The 20330-nt window shown below is 41.5% G+C and overlaps 1 protein-coding gene across 4 annotated transcripts in view; it reads left to right on the top strand.

Moving 5' to 3' along the window:
* LOC124003534 (6-phosphofructo-2-kinase/fructose-2,6-bisphosphatase 4-like) overlaps positions 1–14854 on the top strand; it is a 45388-nt gene extending 30534 nt beyond the window's left edge. For 3 of the 4 annotated variants that reach the window (XM_046311866.1, XM_046311862.1, XM_046311865.1), the window contains 7 exons: positions 2272–2479; positions 2614–2760; positions 7777–7881; positions 10406–10535; positions 10719–10781; positions 10907–10971; positions 13096–13967. In XM_046311866.1, the coding sequence (XP_046167822.1) occupies positions 2272–2479; positions 2614–2760; positions 7777–7881; positions 10406–10535; positions 10719–10781; positions 10907–10971; positions 13096–13155 (778 nt within the window). In that variant the 3' untranslated portion in view covers positions 13156–13967. Of the gene's footprint in view, positions 1–2271; positions 2480–2613; positions 2761–7776; positions 7882–10405; positions 10536–10718; positions 10782–10906; positions 10972–13095; positions 13968–14515 lie in introns of those variants that run through there. The other variant, XM_046311863.1, reaches the window with a different exon arrangement.
* Positions 14855–20330: the final 5476 nt, after the last annotated feature.

Below are 20330 nucleotides of genomic sequence, written 5' to 3'. Positions count from 1 at the left end.
ATATTACAGTTTTTAATGTCCAGTTGGTAGGATATACAGTTGAAGTTTACATACACTTAGGTTGGAATCATTAAAACATGTTTTTCAACCACTCCACAAATTTCTTCCTAAAAAACTATAGTTTTGGCAAGTCTGTTAGGACATCTACTTAATGCAAGGCACAAGTAATTTTTCCAACAATTGTTAAAACATATTATTTATCTTATAATTCACTGTATCACAATTCCAGTGAGTACATACACTAAGTTGAATGTGCCTTAAAACAGCTTGGAAAATTCCAGAAAATGATGTCATGGCATTAGAAGTTTCTGATAGGCTAATTGATATCATTTTGGAGGTGTACCTGTGGATGCATTTCAAGGCCTACCTTCCAACTCCGTGTCTCTTTGCTTGACGTCATGGGAAAATCAAAGAAATCAGCCAAGACCTCAGAAAAATAATTGTAGACCTCCACAAGTCTGGTTCATCCTTGGGAGCAATTTCCAAATGCCTGAAGGTACCATGTTCATCTGTACAAACAATGGTACGTACGTATAAACACCATGGGACCACGCAGCCGTTATACTGCTCAGGAAGGAGATGCGTTCTGTCTCCTTTTCGCTTTGGTGCGAAAAGTGCAAATCAATCCCAGAACAACAGCAAAGGACCTTGTGAAGATGCTGGAGGAAACCGGCACAAAAGTATCTATATCCACAGTAAAACGAGTCCTATATCGACATAACCTGAAAGGCCGCTCAGCAAGGAAGAAGCCACTGCTCCAAAACCGCCATAAAAAAGCCAGACTACGGTTTGCAACTGCACATGGGGACAAAGATCATACTTTCTGGAGAAATTTCCTCTGGTCTGATGAAAGAAAATTAGAACTGTTTGGCCATAATGACCATCGTTATGTTTGGATGAAGAAGGGGAAGGCTTGCAAGCCGAAGAACACCATTCCAACCATGAAGCACGGGGTGGCAGCCTCATGTTGTTGGGGTGCTTTGCTGCAGGTGAGACTGGTGCACTTCACAAAATAGATGGCATCATGAGGAAAGAAAATTATGTGGATATATTGAAGCAACATCTCAAGACATCAGTCAGGAAGTCAAAGCTTGGTCGCAAATGGGTCTTCCAAATGGACAATGACCCCAAGCACACTTCCAAAGTTGTGGCAAAATGGCTTAAGGACAACAAAGTCAAGGTATTGGAGTGGCCATCACAAAGCCCTTACCTCAATCCTATAGAAAATATGTGGGCAGAACTGAAAAAGTGTGCGAGCAAGAAGGCCTACAAACCTGACTCAGCTCCACCAGCTCTGTCATGAGGAATGGGCCAAAATTCGCCCAATTTATTGTGGGAAGCTTGTGGAAGGCTACCTGAAGCGTTTGATCCAAGTTAAACAATTTAAAGGCATGCTACCAAATACTAATTGAGTGTATGTAAACTTCTGACCCGCTGGGAATGTGATGAATTAAATAAAAGCTGAAATAAATCATTCTCTACTATTATTCTGACATTTCACACTCTTAAAATAAAGTGGTGATCCTAACTGCCCTAGACAGGGACTTTTTACTAGGATTAAATGTCAGGAATGATGAAAAACTGAGTTTAAATGTATTTGACTAAGAGCCATGCATCCTCAGAAACACTACCACGCCAAGCCGCACTGCTTCTTGACAGACACACTGCTCGTTTAACCCGGAAGCCAGCTGCACCAGTGTCGGATGAAACACCGTACAGCTTGCGACTGAAGTCAGCATGCATGTGCCCGGCCTGCCACAAGGAGCCGCTAGAGGGCAATGCGACAAGGACAAACCCTCCCCTAACCCGGACGACACTGGGCCAATTATGCGCTGCCTCGTGGGTCTCCCGGTCGTGGCCAGCTGCAACAGAACCTGGGATCGAACCCGGGTCTGTAGTGACACCTTAGACCGCTGCGCCGCTCGGGAGCCCTGGAATTCAAATTTCTGCTTGAATATCCAAAAGCTATTTACGGCTGTCGGTAATAATACAAGAAAAATTCTTAGCAAATAATGTAAGAAATAACACTAAAGAATACTGCAAAGTTGGCTAGGAGCTAGAAATCGGTCAGTGCCATCTTGTCTGTCAAATACATGAAAAACATTAATCAAATCATTTCCAATTACAACAGTCAATTACGTTGCTTGTCCTTTTAATCTGTGAAATTTTTTAAAGCTGGTTTCAATGCATGTTGTTTCTAAGAGGTGTTCTCTCTTGTAAAGTACGGGATTCCTAAAGCTCTCTGGCCTGTCCCTCACCCCTCTCTCACAGGGATCTGTCCTACATCAAGATTATGGACGTGGGCCGGAGGTACCTGGTGAACCAGGTCCAGGACCACATCCAGAGCCGGATCGTCTACTACCTCATGAACATCCACATCACACCACGCTCCATCTACTTGTGTCGCCATGGAGAGAGTGACCTCAATGTCAAGGGCTGTATTGGAGGAGACTCTGGACTCTCCCCCAGGGGCAAGGAGGTATGGCTAACTCTATCCCTAGACTTGATCTCTTCCTTACATATTCTACTTTTTAATTTCTTTAATATTGAATAGGTTTACATATTTTTTAAATGCTCTCTTTTCTCTTTTGTGTGTATTTTTTCCATGTGCAGTTTGCCAATTATCTGGGCCAGTTCATCCAGTCTCAGGAAATCAGTGATCTGAAGGTGTGGACCAGCCAGATGAAGAGGACCATCCAGACAGCTGAGGCAGTGTCTGTGCCGTACGAGCAGTGGAAGGCACTCAACGAGATAGACGCCGTAAGAACTCAACTTTTCAATATTGCACAGTGCCACCTGTGTGACTGTGTGTGATATAAAATTAAAGGTTTTTGGTCACATACACAGTTGGACAGATGTTATAGCAGGTGCAGCAAAATCTATTAGAGCTGGGAATTGCCATGGACCTCACAATCCGATATTACGATACTCAGGTGCCGATACGATAAATATTGCAGTTCTCATGATACTACAGTGCCTTCATGAAGTAAACTCAGCAAAAAAAGAAACGTCCCCTTTTCAGGACCCTGTCTTTCAAGGATAATTCGTAAAAATCCAAATAACTTCACAGATCTTCATTGTAAAGGGCTTAAACACGGTTTCCCATGCTTGTTGATCCCTGCCTACAGACAGAAACTAAAACAGGAGGCTCCCACGCTGAGGTCTGTCCAACGCTGGTCCGACCAAGCTGATTCCACACTCCAAGACTGCTTCCATCACGTGAACTGGGATATGTTTCGTATTGCGTCAGATAACAACATTGACGAATACGCTGATTCGGTGTGCGAGTTCATTAGAACGTGCGTTGAAGATGTCGTTCCCATAGCAACGATTAAAACATTCCCTAACCAGAAACCGTGGATTAATGGCAGCATCCGCGTGAAACTGAAAGCGCGAACCACTGCTTTTAATCAGGGCAAGGTGACTGATAACATGACCGAATACAAACAGTGCAGCTATTCCCTCCGCAAGGCTATCAAACAAGCTAAGCGTCAGTATAGAGACAAAGTAGAATCTCAATTCAACGGCTCAGACACAAGAGGTATGTGGCAGGGTCTACAGTCAATCACGGACTACAAGAAGAAAACCAGCCCATTCACGGACCAGGATGTCTTGCTCCCAGGCAGACTAAATAACTTTTCTGCCTGCTTTGAGGACAATACAGTGCCACTGACACGGCCTGCAACGAAAACATGCTGACTCTCCTTCACTGCAGCCGAGGTAAGTAAAACATTTAAACGTGTTAACCCTCGCAAGGCTGCAGGCCCAGACGGCATCCCCAGCCGCGCCCTCAGAGCATGCGCAGACCAGCTGGCCGGAGTGTTTACGGTCATATTCAATCAATCCCTATACCAGTCTGGTGTTCACACATGCTTCAAGAGGGCCACCATTGTTCCTGTTCCCAAGAAAGCTAAGGTAACTGAGCTTAACGACTACCGCCCCGTAGCACTCACTTCCGTCATCATGAAGTGCTTTGAGAGACTAGTCAAGGACCATATCACCTCCACCCTAGATCCACTCCAATTTGCTTACCGCCCAAATAGGTCCACAGAAGATGCAATCTCAACCACACTGCACACTGCACACTGCCCTAACCCATCTGGACAAGAGGAATACCTATGTGAGAATGCTGTTCATCGACTACAGCTTGGCATTCAACACCATAGTACCCTCCAAGCTCGTCATTAAGCTTGAGACCCTGGGTCTCGACCCCGCCCTGTGTAACTGGGTACTGGACTTCCTGACGGGCCGCCCCCAGGTAGTGAGGGTAGGCAACAACATCTCGACCCCGCTGATCCTCAACACTGGGGCCCCACAAGGGTGCGTTCTGAGCCCTCTCCTGTACTCCCTGTTCACCCACGACTGCGTGGCCACGCACGCCTCCAACTCAATCATCAAGTTTGCGGACGACACAACAGTGGTAGGCTTGATTACCAACAACGACGAGACGGCCTACAGGGAGGAGGTGAGGGCCCTCGGAGTGTGGTGTCAGGAATATAACCTCACACTCAACGTCAACAAAACTAAGGAGATGATTGTGGACTTCAGGAAACAGCAGAGGGAACACCCCCCTATCCACATCGATGGAACAGTAATGGAGAGGGTAATAAGTTTTAAGTTCCTCGGCATACACATCACAGACAAACTAAATTGGTCCACTCACACAGACAGCATTGTGAAGAAGGCGCAGCAGCGCCTCTTCAACCTCAGGAGGCTGAAGAAATTTGGCTTGTCACCAAAATCACTCTCAAACTTCTACAGATGTACAATCGAGAGCATCCTGGCGGGCTGTATCACCGCCTGGTACGGCAACTGCTCCGCCCACAACCGTAAGGCTCTCCAGAGGGTAGTGAGGTCTGCACAACGCATCACCGGGGGCAAACTACCTGCCCTCCAGGACACCTACACCACCCGACGTTACAGGAAGGCCATAAAGATCATCAAGGACAACAACCACCCGAGCCACTGCCTGTTCACCCTGCTATCATCCAGAAGGCGAGGTCAGTACAGGTGCATCAAAGCTGGGACCGAGAGACTGAAAAACAGCCTCTATCTCAAGGCCATCAGACTGTTAAACAGCCAACACTAACATTGAGTGGCTGCTGCCAACACACTGACGCTGACTCAACTCCAGCCACTTTAATAATGGTAATTGATGGCAAATGATGTAAAATATATCACTAGCCACTTTAAACAATGCTACCTAATATAATGTTTACATACCCTACATTATTCATCTCATATGCATACGTATATACTGTACTCTATCATCTACTGCATCCTTATGTAATACATGTATCACTAGCCACTTTAAACTATGCCACTTTGTTTACATACTCATCTCATATGTATATACTGTACTCTATATCATCTTCTGCATCTTTATGTAATACCTGAATCACTAGCCACTTTAACTATGCCACTTTGTTTACATACTCATCTCATATGTATATACTGTACTCGATACCATCTACTGTAGAGCCTATGCTGCTCTGTACCATCACTCATTCATATATCTTTATGTACATATTCTTTATCCCCTTACACTGTGTATAAGACAGTAGTTTTGGAATTGTTAGTTAGATTACTTGTTGGTTATTACTGCATTGTCGCAACTAGAAGCACAAGCATTTCGCTACACTCACATTAACATCTGCTAACCATGTGTATGTGACAAATAACATTGATTTGTTCAATGAACCATAAACAATTAATGAACATGCACCTGTGGAACGGTTATTAAGACATTAACAGCTTACAGACGGTTGGCAATTAAGGTCACAGTTATGAAAACTTAGGACACTAAAGAGACCTTTCTACTGACTGAAAAACACCAAAAGAAAGATGCCTGCTCATCTGCGTGAACGTGCCTTAGGCATGCTGCAAGGAGGCATGAGGAATGCAGATGTAGCCAGGGCAATAAATTGCAATGTCTGTACTGTGAGACGCCTAAGACAGCGCTATAGCTACAATCTATACTAGGGGCCTCTAACAGGTTGCGAGCTACCAGTCGCTCGCCAAACAATTTTGAAAGTTCATGCAATTTTCAAGTGTTTTTCAAATCAAATCAAATTTTGCTGTCTGTGTGGGTGGACCAATTCAGTTTGTCTGTGTGTGATGTGTACGCCGAGGAACTTAACTTACTACCCTCTCCACTACTGTTCCATCGATGTGGATAGGGGGGTGTTCCCTCTGCTGTTTCCTGAAGTCCACAATCATCTCCTTTTAGTTTTGTTGACGTTGAGTGTGAGGCTATTTTCCTGACACCACACTCCGAGGGCCCTCACCTCCTCCCTGTAGTGTTAAGTGTTCTACCGCAAACTGTCATAAACTAATCTCACATCAGACACCGCAACTCCCAGCTACTGTCTAATCATCGCAACATTGACATTATCCCACCCCTGGTTATACACTATTTGCTTAAACACACCATATCAGCCAATTAATTTCCTGCAATATTGCCTGGTACACGCGTTTGTTTGTCTACGCACTATGTAGCCAGCCAGTTGATGCGATAAATTTTGTGCGTTGACAAAACCTTCTCAATTTAAATGTTAACTGCCAAGTATGCTTACCTGGGGGATGTATATCATTAGTATTTATTAGTTATTTGTCAATTTTGCCATGAAATGAGCAGCAGCAGTACAGAACCATCGCTAGACCGGCACATTAGACAGCACATGTGCAATTGAAGGGGAATTGGGCTAACAAAGTGATTTTTTTTCTTTGTTTTCTTCCAGGCCTAAAAAACGATCTTCTGATATGATTTAAGCATTGACATGGGCTCAGAGCATCAAATTATGTTGTTTCTCTATGAACAATTGTAATTTTGAGAGTGAAATAAAAAAAAATATAAAAAAGTGAATACCAAGAAAAGTAAAACTCAGAAATCCTAATTTGGGAAAATATAAAGAAAAGAAATTTGGGGAAGAAATCAGATTTTATAGGGCCCTCCTTAGTTGTTTATTAACCATTATTTTACCAGGTATATTGACACAAAATATATAGTACACAAAGGACCCGGAGGAAGAGTTGCAGGGGAGAGAAGAGAATATGCCTATTTGAAACCTGAAATGAAATTAGTAGCTTTTGAAGTTTCATTTTTTTCTCATACTAGAAAAGGTTGGAAACTCTTAATCTGTACATATATATACACTGGATTAATTTACACAAGATCTACTAAGAATGATGTGTAAATCACATGCTTTGTAAACAGTAGGTGTAGACTAACAGTGAAATGCTTACTTATGGACCGGACCCTTCACAACAAATTTTTTGAAATTCTGGAAAAAATAATAACACGGGGATTAAGTACACAATGAGTAACGATAACTTCGCTGTAGACACGGGGTACCAGTACCGAGTTGATATGCAGTGGTATGAGATAATTGAGGTAGATGTGTACATATAGGTAAGGATCAAGTGACTAGGCAACAGGATGGATAATACACAGTAGCAGCAGGATATGTGATAAGTGCAGAAAGAGTCTATGCAGATAGTCCGGGTAGCTATTGGTTAACTATTTAACTAACTATTTAGCAGTCTTCTGGCCTGGGGGTAGGTGCTGTTCAGGGTCCGGACGGCATGGGCAGAAGATATATTAGTGAGGTTTGTCAAGAACCCAGTATATATATATAAATATGGAGTGTGCACAAACAGTGTAACTAAAATGCAATATACAGATGTAGATTTGGAAAATTGTGCAAGTCTGTGATTGACTAAATATGTTGCGGTGTGTTTGAGTAACTGAAGTGATGCATGTGTGTTTATCCTCAGGGTGTGTGTGAGGAGATGATGTATGAGGAGATCCAGCAGCACTACCCGCTGGAGTTTGCAATGAGGGACCAGGACAAATACCGCTACCGTTACCCAAAGGGAGAGGTGAGTGAGAAGAACATTTTCTAATGCCTCGTTTGTTAAATCATCTTTATGTATTATGAAAGTGCTCTGCCAACCTGAATGCTGGTTTTATGTGTCAAGAAATATGTGTGAGGATTTGCTTCTGCTGAAGAGCTGTACAGTTCTTAACAATGTTTTTGACAAGCCAGCACTTAGATATGGCCGTTTCCATACTTTCATGGAATGTTTGGGATTGACAGAGTAAGGCATTTGTGAAATTTCTATAGCAATATATAGTTGGAAAGCAGCTGTGCGTTTGGACAATTAAGACACTGCAGTAAATAAAAACGTGTCAGTCTTGTCCAGGACCGGAATCTACACAGACCGGTGCGCCATAGTCAATCGGAGCTACAGTAGGCCTATATGCAAATAAGCCATTTAAATAATAATAATAATATATGCCATTTAGCAGACGCTTTTATCCAAAGCGACTCACAGTCATGTGTGCATACATTCTACGTATGGGTGGTCCCGGGAATCGAACCCACTACCCTGGCGTTACAAGCGCCATGCTCTACCAACTGAGCTACAGAAGGACCACTGGCCTGCAAAAATGTACTTTGAGCTGGACTGTGTTTACAGGCAGTAGCATCAGTGTGACTTTAGACCATTAGAAATGTAATTGATGCCAAATACATTTGATAAACAACTAAGAGATGTGCTTTTTACCTGGATAAGTTGTTCAGCTTAGATAGCTAGCAAAGCAATTCACATTTCTTGTTGGCTAAGTAAATGGCACCTGCATCTCTAGCTGTAGCCACCGAAAAACTATATGAGAAGGAAAAAGTAGGCCACTCATCCACTGACATGACATTCTCCCAGCAGCTTGCTAACGTTAGGCTGTGTTTTTAGCTTGCTAAATAAATAGCTACATACTATGCATTTGGAAAGTTTCCAGACCCCTTCACTTTTCTACATTTTGTAACATTACAGCCTTATTCTAAAATGTATTTAAATAAAATAAAAATCCTCATCAATCTACACACAATACCCCATAATGACAAAGTGAGAACAGGTTTTTAGAATTTTGGGGTAATAAAAAAAAAAAAGAACCGTTATTTACATAAATATTCAGACACTTTGCTATGCGACTCAAAATTGAGCTCTGGTGCATCCTGTTTCCATTGATCATCCTTGAGATGTTTCTACAACTTGATTGGAGTCCAACTGTGGTAAATTCAGTTGATTGGACATGATTTGGAAAGGCACACACCTGTCTATATAAGGTCCCACAGTTGACAGTGCATGTCAGAGCATAAACCAAGCCATGAGGTCGACGGAATTGTCCGTAGAGCTCCAGACCGGATTGTGTCGAGGCACAGATCTAAGGAAGGGAACCAAAAAAATGTCTGCAGTATTGATGGTGCCCAAGAACACAGTGGCCTCCATCATTCTGAAATGGAAGAAGTTTAGACCCACCACCAAGACTCTTCCTAGAGCCGCCCGGCCAATCTGAGCAAAAGGGGGAGAAGTCCAAGAACCCGATGGTCACTCTGACAGCGCTCCAGAGTTCCTCTGTGGAGATGGGAGAACCTTCCAGAAGGACAACCATCTCTGTAGCACTCTACCAATCAGGCCTTTATGGTAGAGTGGCCAGACGGAAGCCACTCCTCAGTAAAAGGCCCATGACAGCCCACTTGGAGTTTGGCAGAAGGTAATTAAAGTACTCTGACCATGAGAAATAAGATTCTCTGATCTGACGAAACCAAGATAGAACTCTTTGGCCTGAATGCCAAGCAACACGTCTGGAGAAAACCAGGCACCACTCATCACCTGGACAATACCATCCCTATGGTGGAGCATGGTGGTGGCAGCATCATACTGTGGGGATGTTTTTCAGCTGCAGGGACTGAGAGACTAGTCAGGAATGAGGGAAAGATGAACGGAGCAAAGTACAGAGAGCCTTGAATAAAACCAGCTCCAGAGCACTGAGGTCCTCAGAATGGGGCGAAGGAACACTTTCCAACAGGATATCGACCCTAAGCCCACAGCCAAGACAATGCAGGAGTGGCTTCGGGACAAGTCTCTGAATGTCCTTGAGTGGCCCAGCCACAGACCAGACTTGAACCCGATTTCAACATCTCTGGAGAGACCTAAAAATACCTGTGCAGCGTTGCTCCCCATCCAACCTGATAGAGCTTGAGAGGATCTGCAGAGAAGGAGAGAAACTCCCAAATACAGGTGTGCCATGCTTGTAGCGTCATACCAAAGAAGACTCAAGGTTGTGATCGCTGGCAACGGTGCTTCAACAAAGTACTGAGTAAAGTGTCTGAATATTTATGTAAATGTAATATTTCAGTTTTAATTTTGTATTAATTTGCAAAAATGTTTTCTACATTGTTTTCCACTGTAGACCACATTACTGAAGATCATTTCTCATCTTGTAGTATTTGTCTGTGCCCTGTTTTACCCCCTGCCTTAATTTTTTTTCACCCTGTTTGTCCGAGTGAGAGTCTTGGTTAGTCTGTCTCTCTGAGTGTATCTAACAGTTGACCTGTCTCCTCAGTCCTATGAAGACCTGGTGCAGCGTCTGGAGCCCGTCATCATGGAGCTGGAGAGGCAGGAGAACATCCTGGTTGTCTGTCACCAGGCTATCATGCGCTGCCTGCTGGCATACTTCCTGGATAAGACCGCAGGTCAGTCTGGTTGTCTCTCCTGGATAAGACCGCAGGTCAGTCTGGTAGTCTCTCCTGGATAAGACCGCAGGTCAGTCTGGTTGTCTCTTCTGGATAAGACCGATGGAAGGTGTTGTTTAGTCTCCTTTTTGCAGATCTCTTTTGTAATAGATTTGTTGGTAATGTTTGTGTGTTGTTTCTCAGAGGAGCTGCCCTACTTGAAGTGCCCACTGCACACCGTGCTGAAGCTCACGCCAGTGGCTTATGGTAAGACTGGCCTTCCACTGCTACACAGTCCTGTCTGTACCTACTTCAATGTTAATTGTGAAATAACAGAAATATTTAGTTGTTTATAATGCAATAATGCACCTTTCTGTGCCCTGTGTTTTCAGGCTGTAAGGTGGAGTCCATCTACCTAAATGTGGATGCAGTGAATACTCACAGAGATAGACCAGAGGTTGGTATATCTACATATCTACATACACACACAGATACTGATTTGGTGGCAGATTTGGTAAACATAAGGGGGAATCTGTGCTATGCTTGACAGATGACATTAAACTCTGTAAGCTGTGCAGCTGTAGTGCTTTTCAACAGTCCTGGTTGCAATGGCTTCATAATCAGAGGAGTGTTTAATAGTAATGCTTAGAGTGGATTCTTTATTGTAAAGATGTCATGTGCACTGGTATCAGTACTAAAGATGATGATAGTGACTCATGTTGTGACCTTCATCCATTGTCCATCACCATTTCACATGCTCATCCTGAATAAACCAATTAGAGGATAGTGGGATGGAACGACATGATTCATTATGTTATATCATTAGGTGAAATCTGTGTAATTAGGAATCATGTTCATGACATTTCTTTATCGTATATGTAGAGAAGCATTTAGGAAGTGTAACTATTCAAATGAACTTTGATAATTAAATAATTAAATGTACTTTTTATCACATCCTGGGTTCTGTTTTCAGCTGGTGCTAAGGAGGCGCTAGTGTCAAATGCACATTAGTTTGCAATTTAGGCATGTAAAAAATGTCAGACTGACATTTTCCAGTCCTAACGCCACGTTTGTCAATTTACCTGTTGAACATCAGCTCGTTTGCACTGAGGTGGGAGGGGTGGCAATATTTGAGGTGTGTCCTTTAAAAACAAACGCAAAAGTTACAATTTCATGCAGCACTAATGGTAAGATTTAAAACTCACAAAATGCAGGTCTTAACGGTAACGCTGTTGATAATGGCATGATTTTGAGAGCAGAAGTGCAGCCTATCCAGCCATGATGCACAGGGCCCATGGAAGGAGAGATGTGCCAGTCAACCTTGTATTTAGAAACCTTAACAAATTATTGATTTCCACCCCTTTCATTTAATTGGATTAAAAAACAAGCATAGCCTACCCTCCCGTTAATCAAGGCTGGTTTAGCAACATCGCATAGGTGTGCCTTTTTGTTCTGGCCAAAGGTCGCTTTTGAATAAATGGTTTCTACTGGGAGTGCTTTTAAATATTGGAGGATTAAGCCCTTGTGCATTTTAATTATTCACAATTCAAATACCTGCATTTTGCTTGTTCAAGTAGGTTATCCATCCCCACTACTGATTTACCGAAGACATGCTCTTCCAAAATATTCAGTCCTCATAATGCCATATCAACAACAGATTATTTTTTTATTTTTTTTATGATACAATTGACAGGAGCCTAGTATTGGCTTGAATGCAATTGACATTTTGTCTGCTATTTCTGGAGAAGTGCAAATGTGTAAGGTGGTTCCATGATGTTTTATAAAACATTACAGTTGTGAAGTGTAACGGTGAGTGGACATTCCCCCCGTTCTCTTTACATTGGATCCAGGTCCTTTGAAAGGTTTGGATGTGAGTAAAACCCTACATAGTCTTATTTGCCTGGTCTCTATTATGTGCCCATGGGGAGCAGTTATGGTGCCTGTAACTGTATTTAGACAATGCCTATTTAAAACAAGTTATTTTGTTTTTATTAGAATTGTGGACTGTCATTTTAGGCCTTATCAATGGCCTAGTGAATTTAATGTTGCTTGTTGACTATGTTTGGCATGTCCAGACTGCAATTTACAGTAGACATTGCCCCTGTATCAGTGTGAATGCTGTTGCCTATGTTGCTTCAATATGGAAATGTGTTTTAGAACAATGTGGGCTGACATGTTCAACATATTCAGCAAACTAGGCTATAATGGACTAACATTCAAATTGGAGTTGCAATACGTAAAAGACCATAAATACACAACTTGAAGCAACTGCATATTTAGCCATGGTTTATGTTCTGATTGGCCAGTGAAGGGCCAAGTCTTGACACACTCAACTTGTTTATTCATCCAAACCCAGCCCTTTCACGCCACCACCAACTACTCTGCCTATAATTCCGGTTGTGAAAATGGCAAAAATATTTCTGACTCACCCTGAACCTATAACGCTACCACCCGTGCTAAGATTTACCATTGCGCTAGGTTTGTTAGAATAGAGCCCCCTCTATTTCCCCCCCATCCTCCCATTATAGCCATTTTGTTTCCCTGATGTTTGACCCCAACCTTTTGTTTCATTGCTGAACAGAACGTAAAGGTGTCGCGGATGGCCGAGGAGGCTTTGCTAACAGTACCAGCTCATCAGTGAGATGGTATCCCTCATGCTCTCACACTCCCTTCTTTCCACTCCTCCTTCTGGCCCTGCCCCATTAACTTGTCCTTCAATCAGACACTTAGTCCTCAGTCACTCCATACCCTCTTTACTTCCTGACATCAGAAGTACTCTGATTTGTTTTGGAGTATTCCATAATAATTCTAATTAACTGGAATCTAGTTCATTTGTAAATATCCCTACCATAAGGGTCTGGTTTTCTTTTTTTTGTTTATTGACCTGCTGCTTTTTTCCATCTCCAAATTGACATAATGGTTTTGTAAATCAATGTTGAACTGCCAACTGTGAAGCGATTTAACCCGAAGCACATTTCATTTCAAATATTTTCATTCTAGGATAACTTTTTTTTTTTTTTTAGTCTCATGGATGCATGTCACTTTTTTTTTATTCGGGAAGCTCAGTATTTTATTATTATTTGTCAGTAGTGAGTCTGTGGATTTCAATGTGACTCACTGTCTTAATTAGTTTAAAAGTTTAATGTGTGTCTGTCAGTGTTCATAGCGTTGCACAAATGTCTACTTGATGAGGTAGTGTTTTGCACCTTTAGTCTGAAACCTAAACTCTTGAGTGTTTCTTTAATTAGTTATTTTTTTAAAATTCTTTCAGTTTAGTGTATTTTTAATTTGATCAAGTTAGATTAAATGTTAATTTTATAATCATGTCTGAAGATGGCCCAGAGGAACACATTTTCTATTAGAATGTGAAGGTTTCTGCTCCATATGGAATATGAGGAAGTAATTGACATATCACTGTTTACTGGCTATGTTAATAAAATCGACTTGACCAGCCCTGCTGTATTTTATGTATCGATACATTGACCCTCACGTTTTTGTTCTATAAATGTCTTCAGAAACATATTTTACTGTGCAGAGCATTTCGTCCTCAACCCTTATTAATATGCAGAGGCTGTATTGGAAGTAATTTCCTCTGTAGACTACTAATGCCTATTCATCAGACTCAATATAAACACCTGTTTGTAGAACAGTGCTTGACCTCTTCCTGACACCATAACAGTAACGCTCCTTATCCACAAAGCCAACTGCAAAACATGCCTTTTTAATACACACAGCTGACCAGGAACAATAATGGTCATTTGTCTAAACTAATATCTATTTCTCTAAACCATTATCTCTGACGCAAACATAAACAAACCTCACTTTGTATAGCACAGTGTGTCTCTCACTGAAATTAAATGCCTTGTTCTAGGACTTCTATGCCTTGACGCTATGGAGGATTTGAACATGTCCCTTATTTTGAAACTCCATGGATTTGAGATTTGATTCGTCATTCTGGTGTGTCTTCAAAGGGATGTAAAACGTGTATGTTCCTCTTTCAGAACGTCAACGTTCATCGCACCACAGAAGATGCCTTGCAGACAGTCCCACCTCACCTCTGAAATGCAAGCCACTCGGATTGAAGTTTGGGCTCTCTACCTCCCTGTTACTACGTGTCTTTACTTGTGTCTAGTGGTACAGAGTCAATGGACATTCTATCTGTGCAACTCACTCAATTGATGGTTCTTTGTTGGGCGATGTAATGTTTTCACAGCCTGGTCTCAAAGCAAAACATACAGTACGAGTCAAGTTTAGACACCAACTCATTCAAGTTTTTTTTTTGATTGTACTATTTTATACATTGTAGAATAATAGTGAAGACATCACAACTATGAAGTAACACATGGAATCATGTAGTAACCAAAAAAGTTAAACAAATCAAAAAATATTTTAGATTCTTCAATGTAGCCACCCTTTGCTTTGATAACAGCTTTGCACACTCTTGGCATTCTCTCAACCAGCTTCACCTGGAATGCTATTCCAACAGTCTTGAGTTCCCACATATGCTGAGCACTTGTTTGTTGCTTTTCCTTCACTCTGCATTCCAACCATCTCAATTTGGTTGAGGTCGGGTGATTGTGGAGGCCAGGTCATCTGATGCAGCACTCCATCACTCTCCGTGCTCAAGTAGCCCTTCCACAGCCTGGAGGTGTATTGGGTCATTGTCCTGTTGAAAAACAAATGATTGTCCCACTAAGTCCAAAACAGATGGGATGGTATATAGCAGCAGAATGCTGTGGTAGCCATGCTGGTTGTGTTCCTTGAATTCTAAATAAATCAGTGTCACCAACAAAGCACCACCTCCATGCTTCACGGTGGGAACCACACATGCAGAGATAATCCGTTCACCTACTCTGCGTCACACAAAGACACGGGTGTTGGAACCAAAAATTGCAATTTTGGAAAATCCGACCAATGGATAGATTTCCACTGGTGTAATGTCCATTGCTTGTGTTTCTTGGCCCAAGCAAGTGTTTTCTTATTATTGGTGTGGTTTCTTTGCAGCAATTAGACCATGAAGGCCTGAGTCATGCAGTCTCCTCTGAACAGTTGATGTTGAGATGTGTCTGTTACTTTAACTCTGTGAAGCATTTATTTGGGCTGCAATTTCTGAGGCTGGTAAAGCTAATGAACTTATCCTCTGCAACAGAGGTAACTCTGGATGTTCCTTTCCTGTGGCAGTCCTCATGAGAGCCAGTTTCATCATAGCGCTCGATGGTTTTTGCAACTGCACTTGAAGAAACTTTCAGAGTTCTTGACATTTTCAGAATTGACGGACCTTCATGTCTTAAAGTAATGATGGACTGTCATTTCTCTTTGCTTATTTGAGCGGTTCTTGCTATAATATGGACTTGTTATTTTACCAAATAGGGCTATCATCTGTATACCACCCCTACCTTGTCACAACAACTGATTGGCTCAAACACATTAAGGAAAAAATTCCACAAATGGACTTTTAACAAGGCACACCTGTTAATTGAAATGCATTCCAGGTGACTACCTCGTGAAGCTGGTTGAGCGAATGCCAAGAGTGTGCAAAGCTGTCATCAAGGCAAACTGTGCCTACTTTGAAGAATCTCAAATAAAACATTTTGATTTGTTTAACACTTTTTTTGGTTACTACATGATTTCATGTGCCATTTCATAGTTTTGATATCTTCACTATTATTCTACAATGTATAAAATAGTAAAACTAAAGAAAAACCCTCGAATGAGTAGGTGTGTCCAAACTTTTGACTGGTACTGTATTTGACAAAAATCCATGCCACTCCATTAAGTATGATATGTTACTTTGTTAGGTTACATTACATTAGCCTGCGTAAATCTACCACGCTCAAATTAGGAGGGTGGAGGGCGTATAACGCGAATATCTAGCAACCCGGCGGTTGTGTGTTCGAATCTCATCACGGACAACATTAGCATTTTAGCAACGACGGAAAAGTATTGACACCCCTTTACTTTTTCCAAAAGTTGTTGTATTACAGCCTGAATTTAAAATGGATTAAATTTGAAATGTATCACTGACCTACACACATTAACCCATAATATCCAAGTGGAATAATGTTTTAAGAAATGTCTTGAGTCAATAAGTATTCAACCCATTTGTTAGGGCAAGACTAAATAAGTTCAGGAGTAAAGATTTGCTTAACAAGTCACATAAATTCCATGGACTCTGTGTGCAATAGTAGTGTTTAACATGACTACCTCATCTCTGTACCCCACACATACAATTATTTCTAAGGTCCCTCAGTCGAGCAGTGAATTTCAAACACAGATTCAACCACAAAGACCAGGGAGGTTTTCCAATGCCTCACAAAGGGGCACCTATTGGTAGATTGAATATTATATACATATACATTGAATATCCCTTTGAGCAAAGCAAAGTTATGAATTACACTTTGGATGGTGTATCAATACACCCAGTCACTACAAAGATACAGTTATCCTTCCAAACTCAGTTGCCAGAGAGGAAGGAAACCGCTCAGGGATTTCACCATGAGGCCAATGGTGACTTTAAAATAGTTTGTTTTTAATGGCTGTGATAGGGAAAAACTGAGGATGGATCAACAACATTGAGTTACTCCACAATACTAACCTAAATGACAGTGTGAACAGAAGGAAGCCTGTACAGAATAAAAATATATATGCATCCTGTTTGCAATAATGCACTAAAGTAAAAATTGCAAATAAATAAGCTTCATGTCCTGAATACAAAGTGTCATGTTTGGGGCAAATTCAACATTCATACATCGCTGAGTACCACTCATTTTCAAGCATGGTGTTGGCTACATCATGTTATGGGTATCCTTGTCATTGGCAAGGACTAGGGAGTTGTTTTAGAATAAAATAAACAAATACAGCTAAGCACAGGCAAAATCCTTAGAGAAAAATCTGGTTCAGTCTGCTTTCCAACAGAAAAGTGCACCTTCCATCAGGACAATAACCTAAAACACAAAACCAAATATACACTGGAGTTGCTTACCAAGATGACATTGAATGTTCCTGAGTGGCCTGTTTAAAGACAGAAGACTTAAAAATGGCAGTCAAGCAATGATCAACGACCAACTTGACAGAGCTTGAAGAATAAAAAAAAAAGGAATGGGCAAATATGGTACAATCCAGGTGTGCAAGGCTCTTGAGAGATTTACCCAGAAAAACACAGCTGTAATCTCACCAAATCTTATTCTAACATGTATTGACTCAGGGGTGTGAATACTTATGTAAATGAAAGATTTCTGTATTTCATTTTCAATAAATTGCAAAAGTTTCTAAAAACATGTTTTTACTTTGTCATTATGGGGTTTTGTGTGAAGATGGGTGAGGGGGAAAAATGATTTAATCAATTTTAAATTCAGGCTGTAACACAAAATGTGGAAGAAGTCCACATTTTAAATGAATATTTTCTGAAAGCACTGTACTCTTTAAGCTACTTTGTAACTACTTAGCATGTTAGCTAACCCTTCCCCTAACCATATTCCTTTAATCTAACTCCTAACCTAACGAAGCATGTCACACTAAAGCAGTCTAACGTAGCATATCCTACTAAAGCAGTCAAACGCAATATATCATAATAAATGATCAAGACGTAGGATACTATACGTCTTACAATTCATATTATATTGTTCGATCGACATTACATTTATAGGCCAATGTAATGTAACCTAACTTTAAGTAACACACCACATTTGGACACCTACTCGTCGAATATCTCATTACAAAATCATGGGCATTAAAATGGAGTCCCCCCCTTGCTGCTATAACAGCCTCCACTCTTCGCTTTGTGCACAGGGGCATTGGCATGCTGAAACAGGGACAGGCCTTCCCCAAACGGTTGCCAGAAAGTTGGAAGCACAGAATGTCATTTTATGTTGTAGCACTAAGATTTCCCTTCACTGGAACTAAGTAACCCAGACCTTTATTCCTCCCCCACCAAACTTTACAGTTGACACTATGCATTTGAGCAGGTAGCATTCTCCTGGCATCCGCCAAACCCAGATTTGTCCGCCGGACTGCCAGATGGTGAAGTGTAATTCATCACTCCAGAGAACGTGTTTCCACTGCTCCAGAGTCCAATTGTGGCAAGCTTTTACAGCACTCCAGCCGACGCTTGGCATTGCGCATGGTGATCTTAGGTTTGTGTGCGGCTGCTCGGCCATGGAAACCCATTTCATGAAGCTCCCAACGAACAGTTCTTGTGCTGACGTTGCTTCCAGAGGCGGTTTGGAACTCGGTAGTGAGTGTTGCAACCGAGGACAGATTACTTTTACGCACTTCAGCTCTCGGCGTTCCTGTTCTGTGAGCTTGTGTGGACTACCACTTCGCAGCTAAGCCGTTGTTGCTCCTAGACGTTTCCACTTCACGATAATAGCACTTACAGTTGACCGGGCAGCTCTAGCATGGCAGACATTTTACAAACTGACTTGTTGGAAAGGTGGTATCACGTTGAAAGTCATTGAGCACTTCAGTAAGGCTATTTTACTGTCAATATTTGTGTATGGAGAATGCATGGCTGTGTGCTCGATTATATACACCTGTCAGCAACGGGTGAGGCTGAAAGAGCCGAATCCACTAATTTGAAGTGGTGTCCACATACTTTTGTATATATATAGTGTATCATACTAAATGGAGTGGCAATGATTTGAGTAATATATAACACGTTTTGCTCTGAGACCAGGTTGTTTTTCTGCCCCTTCTCCCTCTCTGAGCACATCCTTGTCCTGTTTTGGTGTCTTATCTTCAGAGCAATGTGAACTGAAGGATCCAGAGCCTTTTGGCCTTTCTGTAAGCATCCTCCATTGGCCTGTACAATTGTATCAGTTGGCCTTATTACTCCACCGTAGGTATCTCAGTCAGTCTACCGCACATTCAGACCAATGGTTTAGAGGTCCAAACAGAAATGGGAATTAAATGAACAGTTCTGCTTGCATTCTAGGGTTTTGGGGTATGCTTTCAGGGAATTACTCAGACCCATTACCTTTTGCTGCTCCATTCTCATGGTAGGAAGAGCAGTAAGTCCTTGTTAGTAGTTTGGTTTATGTGTGTTAAGGCTTTATATATAGCTTAAAGCGTTGTCTTGTCTAGGAGAGAAATGGACTGCAACTTATTTTTGTAAAGTATGAACCCCCTCAAAGTATTGATTGTGTGATTCACGTGTCCATTTTGAACCTCAGAAGCGTCACTATTGTTCTTCATGTCAATGTTTTATATTAAAAAGTATTTTGAGATGTGCAATTATAAAAATGTGTTGGCTACACCATCAGCATATGCAAATATGTGGGCATATTCAATTGTTGGCTGCTGTTGAATCCAAATGTTTGATCATTTTTCCTGTTTTTCAAAATGTTTTTCCTGTGGTTTTTCAAAATCTTCAATAAAGATGTGTTTTGATACAGCTACCTCAGATTCATCGAACATAGTACCTCTATTACAGATTACCTAACAGTTGGATTTTCTCAAAATCAGCCAAGCAAAAACTGCATACAAATTACCAAAAGGCACCAGTGTTGAATGAATATGCTGGAACTCAGTGTTATGAAAATAATATTTGAAGATAATAATGAAATGTGTTTGGAGCTTAAGGCTTATGAACGGAGGGAAATGTTAAACAAAATAAATACTACAACCAGTCTGTTTTAGTTACATTTTAGTCATTTAGCAGAGACTTATCCAGAGCGACTTACAGGAGCAATTAGTGTTAAGTGTCTTGCTTAATAACAGTACATCAGATTTTTCATAGTTGCTCAGGGATTCTAACCTTTCGGCTACTTGCCTAACGCTCAGCTACCTTCCCCCAGCTCAGCGCTAGAGGCCCACACT

This window comes from Oncorhynchus gorbuscha, linkage group LG18 (genome assembly GCF_021184085.1).
Source record: "Oncorhynchus gorbuscha isolate QuinsamMale2020 ecotype Even-year linkage group LG18, OgorEven_v1.0, whole genome shotgun sequence".
Taxonomy (NCBI): Eukaryota; Metazoa; Chordata; class Actinopteri; order Salmoniformes; family Salmonidae; genus Oncorhynchus; species Oncorhynchus gorbuscha.
Note: the sequence above shows the minus strand (reverse complement) of the source record. Positions and strands in the feature narration are given on the sequence as shown.